This window comes from Chiloscyllium plagiosum, chromosome 10 (assembly GCF_004010195.1).
Source record: "Chiloscyllium plagiosum isolate BGI_BamShark_2017 chromosome 10, ASM401019v2, whole genome shotgun sequence".
Classification (NCBI taxonomy): Eukaryota; Metazoa; Chordata; class Chondrichthyes; order Orectolobiformes; family Hemiscylliidae; genus Chiloscyllium; species Chiloscyllium plagiosum.
This window is the reverse complement of record NC_057719.1, coordinates 67,120,996-67,133,115: the sequence shown is the minus strand read 5'-3', so window position 1 is coordinate 67,133,115 and position 12,120 is coordinate 67,120,996. Positions and strand designations below refer to the sequence as shown.

At 38.3% G+C, this 12,120-nt stretch overlaps 1 protein-coding gene across 1 annotated transcript in view; it reads left to right on the top strand.

The window, feature by feature from the left end:
• Nucleotides 1–10,863, top strand: part of spred1 (sprouty related EVH1 domain containing 1) — an 85,555-nt gene extending 74,692 nt beyond the window's left edge. The window contains exons 5-6 of the mRNA XM_043697998.1: nucleotides 3,729–3,890; nucleotides 5,855–10,863. Of these exons, the coding sequence (XP_043553933.1) occupies nucleotides 3,729–3,890; nucleotides 5,855–6,514 (822 nt within the window). The 3' untranslated portion in view covers nucleotides 6,515–10,863. The remainder of the gene's footprint in view (nucleotides 1–3,728; nucleotides 3,891–5,854) is intronic.
• The last annotated feature ends 1,257 nt before the right edge of the window (nucleotides 10,864–12,120 follow it).

Genomic DNA, 12,120 nt, shown 5'->3' with positions numbered 1-12,120 from the left:
TTTAAAACTTCTTAAGTCCCACGTATGTCAATCTCAGAAATGAATGGAATATGGAGAAATCATACATGCCCTCAATCCCAAGCTTTTATCTTATATTCATCTGAATTGACACAGCAATGCCAGATACCAAACAATCATTGCAGGAGGAAAGACTACTTCATCATTTCTGATTGGCCAAAAAGTTGCCATGGAAAAAATAGCAGGAACCTGTAGACTTCCCCAAGTATTTACACTTGCTCGAAACAACATACATTCACATACAACAATCTGTACTGTTCACGCATAAGAAGCATATTTAAGTCTTGCATCTTATTTAAGGTACCTGTGAGTATTATAGGTCAGTGATGCTTTTTGTATGGCAGTGCCTCGGTCAATCAGAGTTGACTTGCTAAACAATACGTACCCTTTTCTCCTGTAGTGTCAGTGGTTGTGATCAGATGAAATTTGGTATTCCTATGTTTGTGCTGATGAGTGCAAGATGAAAAGCATCAGCAATATGCCCTCATTTTGGTCACATCTAGCTTTTATATAAACCCCACCCTCAACTATTTTTCCTGACAAGCCTTTTTGCAGTAAGTAGTAAGGTTAATAGTTCTAATCTATTCCTAGCTGTTAGTGTTTTATTGTTTATTCTGCTGTCAAAAATAGTGTAATATCAATGTCTCACTGTTACAAAAAATAATTCATCAGTAACTAGTTCCTATTCCCACCATCACTACTGTCCTATCCTCAGCTAATTCGCCCATGTTAATGCTTTGATTTAACATTTACAAAGGGTGCAGCTATGAAGTGTGTCACAGAGTCATAGAGATGTACAGCACAGAAACAGACCCTTCGGTCCAACCCGTCCATGCCAACCAGATATCCCAACCCAATCTAGTCCCACCTGCCAGCACCTGGCCCATATCCCTCCAAACCCTTCCTATGCATATACCCATCCAAATGCCTTTTAAATGTTACAATTGTGCCAGCCTCCACCACTTCCTCTGGCAGCTCATTCAATACATGTACCATCCTCTGTGTGAAAAAGTTTCCCCTTAGGTCCCTTTTATATCATTCCCCTCTCACCCTAAACGTGTGCGCTATAGTTCTGGACTCCCCACCCCCCGGGAAAAGACTTTGTCAAGTTATCCTATCCATGCCCCTCATAATTTTGTAAACCTCTATAAGGTCACCCCTCAGCCTCTGACACTCCAGGGAAAACAGCCCCAGCCTGTTCGGCCTCTACCTATAGCTCAAATCCTCCAACTCTGGCAATTTCCTTGTAAATCTTTTCTGAACCCTTTCAAGTTTCACAACATCTTTTCGATAGAAAGGACACCAGAATTGCATGCCATATTCCAACAGTGGCCTACCGGATGTCCTGTACAGCCGCAACATGACCTCCCAACTCCTGTACTCAATACTCAATAAAGGAAAGCATACCAAACGCCTTCTTCACTATCCTGTCTACCTGCGACTCCACTTTCAAGGAGCTATGAACCCGCACTCAAAGGTCTCTTTGTTCAGCAACACTCCCTAGGACTTTACCATTAAGTGTATAAAGCCTGCTAAGATTTGCTTTCTCAAAATGCAGCACCTCGCATTTATCTAAATTAAATTCCATCTGCCACTTCTCAGCCCATTAGTCCATCAGGTCAAGATCCTGTTGTAATCGGAGGTAACCTTCTTTGCTGTCCACTACACCTCCAATTTTGGTGTCATCTGCAAACTTACTAACTCTACCTCTTATGCTCACATCCAAATCATTTATATAAATGACAAAAAGTAGAGGACCCAGCACCGATCCTTGTGACACTCCACTGGTCACAGGCCTCCAGTCTGAAAAACAACCCTCCACTACCACCCAGTCGCTGGCATGAAATTTTGTATTGAACATTTCCAAAACACTTACGTAACCCAGCAACATTCATGTAATTCACTTTGCTCGTCCTTTCCTAAAGGGGAAGCCAGCAGCCTGTACTTGGCACCTATAAGTTCCCAGCCATGAACCTACCTTGAGAGGTACATTGAGAATCGTGCAAATGCGACTGTGGTTGAAAAATGTTGGGTGTGTTTATACATTGCAGGTAAATAAGATGTAACTACAAATTAAGCTATATGCATTTAGGTAAAAGTATTCAAAGATATATTCATACAGAAGATTGACACCATAATAAATAGTATATAATGGAACTTTACAGATTGAAAGATTGGTACTGTTCTCCACTTCTCCCCTCTGTCACATTAGTAGGTCCATCAGCATATCTGATTGCCCACTAACTGGAATGAGCACTCCATGTAGATGTGACAAAATGAATGCAGCTCTTATCCCCAAAACGTACGAAAAGTTGCTATTAATCGGTTGCAGGTGATTCTTGACAATTGAAGGAGAGGCTCATTGATGCAGGAAGCTTGCCTGCAAAATTTTAATTTGACTGAACCTGGAAAATATATGTAGGACCAGCACGCAAAACAATTGGGTTTGTGTTTATTTGCGCTGCCAAGCAAGCAATGGCACATGTGAAAATTGGCCATCACGTGAACATTAGCATCTCCGTTCCAAAGCTTTGGGCAGAGGGGAAAGGGAACCTAAAGGGTTCCTATTTCCAGTTGATATTTAGTAAACTTTGTGGTGGTGGATGCTTGTAATTAATAAGGACAAGCTTCACCCTATGAGAAGAGCTTTAATGTTCAATTGTGTTTTTAATAGACTTCTTGTAGATGCTATTTTAGTCCACCAATGCCGAGTGGTTTCTTGGATTCTATGGCAGAGAGTTTGTTATCAAAAAGAATCTATGTGAATGTTCACTTTGTCAGCTACAGAAATGTCACGTTATTAATATTAGAAGAAAAATGAAGTGCAAACAATGCATTGCACAAATCATTATATTTTTCAACAATTCTTTAAATAGCTAGTACATTCGGAATGATTCTTATTGACTCTTAAAACAACCCAAAAGGACAATTGGAGCACTGAAGTTGACAAATTCCTTTATCACATTCTGTACTCAACTTAAATTTAAATTGATTCAGAGTTTTCAAGCATCCATTTAATTTGCTAACAGTAGAAAATGAAATATATTTAACATAGTTTTGGGCTGAAACTTGTGTATCATGATGTCAAGTTGTTTAACAGAACTCCACAATAATAAAATGCCTTTTTCAAGATCAGTTATGCATCACATTTTGCTTAATAATGCAAGCATCAAAAACCAAGTTACACCTAATTGAACAAGCCGTAAATTTATTGTGGAGTTTCTGATGTGAAATATGGGAGTGAGATGTGGAAACTTTCACTGATTTTGCCATCGGTCTGTTAAGAGCTCCACTGCCTGTATTGGAGCTCTGAGTGATAAATGATTTCGGTGCATGCCTGATCTCCTGTAAGTTCAGTCAGTTTGATGGATAATGACAACAAATATTGTCAACTCACAATCAATAATAGTTACCCCTCCAATGCCAGGAAATCTGACATTTGATATTTCAGTGCAGTGTTTCCAGGTACAGAATAATCTTGATTATTCAAATGAGGTTTGGCGGGGAGGGGGGGGGTGGATTTTGTTCAGATAACTGATTGTTTGGATAACGGATAACATTTTTACGGGACCTTGAGATCTTGTTCAGATAACCGAGGTTGTTCTGTATTGTGATATGATGACCTCTGGTGGTCAGTATGAAGATGTACCATTATGGTTGCAAGATCATTGCCTGTCAAAATAATTAAGGAATTTTGGGGTTTTTTTCAGTCTGCACAAGAAAGTGATACTAATTCTTTGATCAGAAAAGAGCGAATTTCACGGCATGATACTGTAGTGACAAATGATCCTTGCAGAAGCTGCTATGTTAGAACGCCTCCATTTGAAGACTTCGGTTCTCGAAGATTATACTTTCCTGCTCAACAGAATCAGGTAATTTTTCATGTTTAACAGCTAAGAAAGGTAATGTGAAACACATGACATCGCCTTATGGTAATAAAATAGACAAATTGTTATCTCTTGTCACTTCCCCATAAAAGTAAATGTGCGGCCAAATTATGGAGCAAAGATGCAATTTTGGAAGAAAATAAAAGAATAGACTTTTATTTGATCAGGGGATGTGGCCATTGCTCACTGGGTCATTTCTCATGTTATCGCGGGAAGGTCGTGGATGAAGCTGCTAAAGATGTTTAGACGTGGACCTTCTGCTGAGGTGTCCTAGAGCTGAAATGAGTGACCACCAATGACAACCATCATCTCTTGTGCTCGGTATGACTCCAGCCAGTGGAGAGCTTTCCCCCAAATTCCCATCAGATCTAGTTTGCTAGGATTTTTTGATGCCACACTGAAATACTACCTTCATGTCAAAGGCATTCAATCTTCCTCTCATTTCAGCACTGCAATTTTAATCTTTTGTCTATGCCTGGAGGCTGCAATTAGGTCAGGAGCTGAATAGACCTGGCAGAACCCAAAAAACACTTGTGGGTGAAAATGATTTTAAATACTTCAGCCTTGTTTTTGGCACTAATATTCTGGGCTCTCCCATCATTGTTAGAACCACTTTTTCTGTAAGTTGTTTAGTTGTTCACCGCCATTGACAACTCAGTGTGGCAGAACTCCAAAGTTTAAATCTGATCCATTGCTTAGCCCTGTCTATCACTTGCTGCTTATGCTGTTCAACACATAACTAGTCCTATGTTGTGGCTTCATCAGGTTGACACCTAAATTTTAGGTTGTTGTTCCTGGCATATCTTCCTGCACTTTTCATTGAACCACACTTGTTCCCTGACTTGGTAGTTGGTAATGGAGAGTGGGGGATGTGCCAGGTGATGAGGTTACAGGTTATATTAACTACAATTCTGCTGATGCTGATGGCTATGGTACCCCATGAATGCTCAGTTTTGAGTCGCTAGATCCATTTGCACTTAACCCATTTAACATTATGGTAATACAACACAACACATTAGAGAATTTTCCCCAAAGGAAAGATGGAACATTTCCTCCACACACAGTTTGTGTGAAGGTTGCGGCTATTGACACTGCCCTGGACAGATGCATCTGCAACAAGTAGATTGATGAGGACGAGATCAAGTAGATTTTCCCCTCTTGGTTCACTCACCACTTGTCCCAGACCTATAATCTTTAGGATTCTGCCAGCCTGGTCAGTAGTAGTGTTACTGAGCCACTCCTGATGAACACTGGAGACTCCATGCAGAATATATCTTGTGTCCTTGTGTCAATTGTTCTTTCACTTGATTTCAACATGGGTGAGTACTGATTTATCGACTTAGGTGAGGGAAGGAAAGCAATAGAGGTAATAGCAGCAGGCTCCTTGCCCATGTTGGACCTGAAGTCATGAGACATCATAGGGTTGGGAGCCAATGTTGAGGACTTTCAGGGCAATTCCTTCCCACTGTTTAGGACCTGGAATGCATTGCCTGAGAGCTGTGAGGCAATGCATTCCATCTTTCAAAATCCATTCAATAATTATCTCATGAGAGAGTATTTGTAGATCCAAGTGAGGAAAAGGTGATGGACTGAAGCTAGCTAAGCTCTTTGTGCGATGGACCAAACATGTATTCTGTAAAAAGACAGTACATTTTCTCAAAGCTGGTTTGAATTTAAATCTGAAATCTTAAACTGGCATTATATTCATTAAGGGAGCACAGTGGGAGGTTGTCATACTGCTTTACATTTCTTCAATAAAGTATCTCAACTAGTAACTGAGCTATTACTATATTTGCACACAGCAGCTGTGAAATTAATTCCTTGGGAGCTTTTGGCTGAGATATTCCATGAACGGTTTCCATTAAAAATTGTTTTTAAATCTTAAAGTTGTATCATTGAACTGCATGTTTTTAATTTCCTCTAATAAGAAAATTTTGAATCTTTTTCAGATTATGTTAAAACCAACTAGGCATGTCAGTTTTCAGGATGAAGACGAGGTTGTGAGGATAAACCCTCGAAAGGATGTATTAATTAGAGGCTACGAAGACTACAGACATCCCAATGTACGAAAAAATGAAGTGGAAACTGAAATAGACTCATATGTGTGCTTCAAACCTGAATCTAAAAAACACGATTATGTATATCCTTCTGTGGAAGGGATTGAAACTGAACACATTAAAGATTCAAAAGGTTCTATTGTATTCAAAACACAGCCATCTCCTTCACTAAAATCAAAAAAATCCAGGCGAAGGAAAGAGGATGGAGAACGCTCTCGTTGTATATATTGCCGAGACATTTTTAATCATGAGGAAAACCGGAGAGGACAGTGTCAGGATGCTCCAGACCCCATCAAGAAATGCATTTATCAAGTGAGCTGCATGCTGTGTGCTGAGAGTATGCTCTACCACTGCATGTCGGACTCTGAGGGGGATTTCTCTGATCCATGCTCGTGTGACACTAGTGATGACAAGTTCTGTTTGCGGTGGCTGGCACTTATAGCCTTGTCTGTCATTGCACCATGTATGTGCTGCTATCTTCCTTTGAGAGCATGTCACCACTGTGGTGAGATGTGCGGATGTTGTGGAGGGAAGCACAAAGCAGCTGGATGATGTGACCAATCAGGAGTCAAGCTGGGCTTAATAGTTCCTCTCCAGGCAGCATCAACCCTGGGTCTCAAGGGTTATGGCCTACTGGTATTAAAAGCCAGCAGCAATTGCAGAGCTGTGCAAGTTTCCAAGGCTTGAGGAGAAGTAAAATGTTTTAAATGATTATGGCCCTATGCAAGGCCACCATGTCTAATACTTTGCATGGCACAGCCTAACTTGAGAAGGTTTTGTAAAGCAGAGAGTTCTTTGCTTTTGGCTGTTCAGTGAGTACTGAATGTGATTGTGTGGAAGGGATTAATTTTGCAGTTTTGTACATTGAGTTGACTATAGGTATGGTTTCTCACATAAAACTCTTACAGATGAAACTGAAGTGTTGGACTAAAAGCACTAGGTAACTGAGTTTTGTTCAGAAAGATTTCAACTTGTTTTAGGCTTTGGTTCTAATAAGTATTTACTTAATATGTGCATTTACAGAATCACTTAACTGGCAGTGCAGGTGAATTTACTGTCTATGAATAATTAGATATTTAACACATGTAAAGTGTCAAACTCTATATAACTAAATTTGAAGTGGCTCATACTTTCGCAATAAAATCATTTATCTTTTCAGTTCTTCTGTGTTTGGAAACAAAAAATGTTGATGTGTAATGGAGCCATAGATAGTCATTTTGTTTTTAATTCATTGTAATATGCATGCTTACTATTCACATACGATTTTGCTTCAGTTTGAACAATTTTTCACCTTCATCTCTGAAGACTAAAAATTTGTGACTAATTTTCATTGTGGTGATTAAGCACATTCTGTTTTATCTCTCCCAGTGTATGTGTGTTGTGTGAGAACCAAATTGCAAGCTAGTGGCATATTTGGTTTTGGATATCTTTAAAAACACTTCTAATATTTTTGCTCAATCAGCAAGTTTTCTGTTGGTAGTCCAAGAATATCATTTGACCTCTTGAATTTATATAATTGGGTGTCATACTATTAGAACATCTAAAGTTTGGAGTATAGTCAATTCAAGTATTTCAGACCTATCTTTCAACAGCCTACCAGAAACAGGGTAGATGCAATTTTGGGAAAGCAAAACCCTGGTATTAGTTTGTTCACTAAATAGTCTACAACATTTGATGCAGGATGCAAATATAGTTCAATTTGTTATTCAAGGGTTATTAAGTGAATGCTTTTAATTAGTTTAAAAAAAGTTCGATGCTACCTTTCCCTGTTTAGCTGTACACATAGGCACACCTACATCTTCACTCTGAAATGGATATGTAAATAGGCATGGCATGTATTGCTGAAAAAAACAAGATGTTAAACGTTTGTCGTTAGGACTGGCACAGGAATTACAAACTTCAAAGAAAGCAAGAGTCTACCACGTGAGAAAAGGTGGTGATTGGTTGGCAAGTTGAATCCAATCAGAGCTAACCTGCCAAACAATCATTACCTTTGCTCGTGCATTATAGATTATTGCTTTCTTTGAAATTTGGCATTCTGCCATTTATCCTGATGAGTGTTTAGAGAACATGACTATCTTTTTCAGCAGTACTCCATTTCTGTGCTACCAAGCAAAATGGTTTATACTTAAATATATATCCGTAGAACACAGGTCTGCATGGATGAGATGAATCTTCAAGTTTAAATCGATAATAATGCTCAGAAGGTTACTAGTAGGAACATATTTCAAATTTGAAGAACCAATACCTAAACAATGAAGATTGATTTAGAGCCTGAACTAATTAAATTCACAGACTCAAAATTAATATCTCACTTTTTTTTTCAAAAACATTTAATTATTTGGAATCATTTGTCAATTTGTGCAGACCCCATGGTGATAATTTGCAAACAATATATAGAATAACCCTAAATGTTTAATGCCACATTTGGGTGCAATTAGTTTGATACATTGTCCGTGCATACCTTTGTAGCCTGTGTACGTATTCGTGACTGTGGAAAGGATAATTGAGCTGTCGTAATTGTGCCAGGACTATTTCACCCTAAGAATTGATGCTTCCAAATTTTACCAAATATTTACTCACAAAATCTACACTTAAAATTTAGGGCTTTGTCAGAGTTGCTTGCCTAGGTTCTAATTTTTAGATATGTAAATACATAACTCCATCTGTAAAATACTCCACATTAGAATGCATTGATATTTATCAGCTGTGAGTAGATGGAATGGACTGACAGCTTTCTGTACATAAGCCAACTTTGAGTATTATTTCACATTGAAAAGTAGAGGCTAATGATATGAGACTTAGTTTTAAAAAGAGCTTGTTTCTAGTTTTGTACTTAATCACAGAATGGCTTCACTAGGACATGTTTGGTGATGGGGGCAATTTTTTCATTTTGCTGTTTGAGTCACGAAAGTAATGTTTCTTGATAGGATTCCATCCGTATGCTTGGAAACTTATATTTCATCAGTATTCTGCACACTGGGAGAAACAAATTTTGAATTGTGCTCAGAGTGTTCACACATTGCTTGTGATTCTCCACATAGCTTACTACATTCGAGTTGCTACTTGCAAATTTTCATTATCCAAGTTTTGGAAAACTGTTTTCCACAGTTCAATTCAAAAGCTCTCAATTTACCTGAACCTTTCTAAAGAACTGCAAGCTTTTTAAAATATCAGATTGTACTGGCCTGCCATCTACTATTATTGATGTTCATGGTAGACAGGCAAATGTAACATTGAAGAATCTTCTCAGCCCCTGCATCAGAGCCTCTGACAGAAATTTCAGTTGTGCTATATAAGGTCACTATCAAATGCTGCTGAGTTCAAGTATATAATAGGCTGAGTGGAAATTCTCATTTCTCGGGATTTCAGAGGATTCAGCAGGCTTCCGTATTTCATTCCAGTATTGTTTTAATGTGGACATCTGGGCCAGTTTTACTCTTTGCAGGAATTCCTAAAGATCTTGAGTGCTTAAAGGTTTTGTGCTTTTCCTGTCTTCTGTGCTCTGGTTAAGAACATGTGGTGTAAATTAACTTGCCCATCTGCCTTTTCACAGTCAGTAGATAGTATGGAGTACCAGGATCTGACTAAAACTTTCCTGTATGTTGAGCTGATAGTCACTATATAGATTATAAATTGAATAGTGAATTGAAGCCAGAATTTTTTATTTTGCAAACCCTGTACTCCAAGCTAACAGTTTATAGATACGAATCTACAAAACATGTTTTAACCTCTCAATTACTACCCGATGACTTTTTGATGATGTTTGTTTGTGATTGAGTGAAGTTTTTTTGTCGTATACTTCAAGAAATTGAGCTGCTGTGCAGATCTGGTGGGTATTTTCACATCCACCAGTTACAGTCTCTGCTTTGATTGTGTTTGGTTCTTTAAGTTCAATCAAAATGCCCCCTTTCATCTCCCTTTCACACCCCTCCTTGTGTGCGGATGAGTTCAGAGTTTATAACTATTGTTATGAAGATCGTTGGTGTGAAGGAAAAATTGCTAGCATACTGGAAAGTGTTTCCAACTCAGTTTAGACAAACAAGATCTTCTCAGTAGACTGTTTAGCATCCAGTAATTCTTAGCATAAATATAAGCTGCTTTTTATCTTTATTTTTCTTTGGATGGGGGGAGTCTGACAGAGTTTGTATGTGTAATGTAAGAAGATACGACTACCCCCAAGAGAAAAACTTGCTGGCTGTAGCAAAGTGTTTTGTTTGTGGTAATAGGTACACTTTGACCTTAGAATAATGAGGCACTACTAACCAGTATGGTACATCACCTAACCATGTACTGTAATTTATATGCAATGTCTACTTTATGGATTTAAACAGCCTAAGAGGCATGCTAATAGCTGTAAAGGAATTGACCCTGCTGAATACTGATGGCGCACTTATGTGCTCAGAACGGTCATGTCATTTTTGTTCTACTTCTAATTACTTTTTTTTGAAATGGTATTTGTTAGAATTTGAGACTTTATCTAATAGAAAACATTAAGCTAAAAACGCCTTGTACCTAGAGGTTTTTGTTTCTAAGTACTGCCTATTGTTTGCTTTGTGCCACTTGCAGATGCCTAGCCCACTTCCAAAAAGTGCCTCGCTTGTTCATTTTAAAAATTCCATTTAAATCTAACTGCTATTGTATTTGTTACTTTTTGTTTTTAGTTTTTTTATATTTTTGTTGAAAAGATACTAAGTATGTGATGTACAATTTAGTTTTAATAACTCCTGCCACAGGTGTAATTTCTTAAATGTATGAGGGTGTAGCTTCTTAATTTCTTGAATATATATATAATGTAAATATGCATATATAAGTTTGTAACTGGTTTTGTTACATCATACACTTGTAATTTGACATATCAAATAACTATCATAATAAAACTATAAGTTTTAATTTCTTTATATTCTGTCAGTTGTAATATTCTTTTGCTGGAGTGATTGGCAAGTCGTAAACAGTTGACAGCATGTACAAACTGAAGTCTATTAAGCAGGCACTTTCAACAGCAGTCTTTCAATTGAAGACCTGATAGAACCAAAATAATTAATGATCTTATTTCTAATTTTATAACATTGAAACTAATAACTAGAATGAGGGCAATAGTGTAATTTTGGACTGGACATAGTGAGCCAAGTCACAACATACTGTAGCTGAAAATGTGTTGCTGGAAAAGCGCAGCAGGTCAGGCAGCATCCAGGGAACATGAGAATCGACGTTTCGGGCATAAGCCCTTCATTCCTGAAGAAGGGCTTATGCCCGAAACGTCGATTCTCCTGTTCCCTGGATGCTACCTGACCTGCTGCGCTTTTCCAGCAACACATTTTCAGCTCTGATCTCCAGCATCTGCAGACCTCACTTTCTCCTCAAAGATTTCAACCTACAACATACTGTAGATGATTAAAAGAAAAAGATTTAAAATGGCAGCCTTACAAGTTTTTGTTTGATTTTAAGAGATTTCTATAACTAAGTTAGACCTCTATCAAGCGTATGGAGAGCTGTCTCATGTTATTTCCTTGTGATACTGAAATGCTCAAAACAACTGATACCTTAAAAAGGAACAAATTACTGCAGATACTGGAATCTTCACCGAAAATAAAAATTACTGGAAATCACAGCATATGTAACATTGAAGAATATTATCAGTCCCTGCAACATCCATGGAGAGAGAGCAAGCTAACATTTCCAGTCTAGATGAGTCTTCATCAGAGCTGACGTAAAGTATGGAGGGAGCAGCATTTATGGAATTGTGTTGAGCGGGGTGGGGGGGTGGTGTGGTGGAGTGCTGAGGGAGAAAAGATGTTGATAGTTCAGATTATGTGATCGGAATGTGAGAATGGCTGAACGCTGGTGTGTCTAACTGCCAGACTGGAAAGAACAGATGGTCCCACCAGAATGGGAGAGAGGACATGGTGACAGAGAATACAACATGGGTAAACCTAAAAGAAAGGGAAGAAATGGGAGTGAATTCACAATCTGAAGGTGGTGAACTCAATATTAAGTCCAGAAGCTTATAAAGTATCTAGTCTGAAGATGAAATTTGTTCTTCGGGTTTGCGCTGTGATTTGCTAGAGCATTACAGCATGCCAAGGACAGACAAGTGGGCATGCGAACAGGAAAAAATATTTATTCAGGGCAAAATGAGTAACAAATGCAAGCAGGTA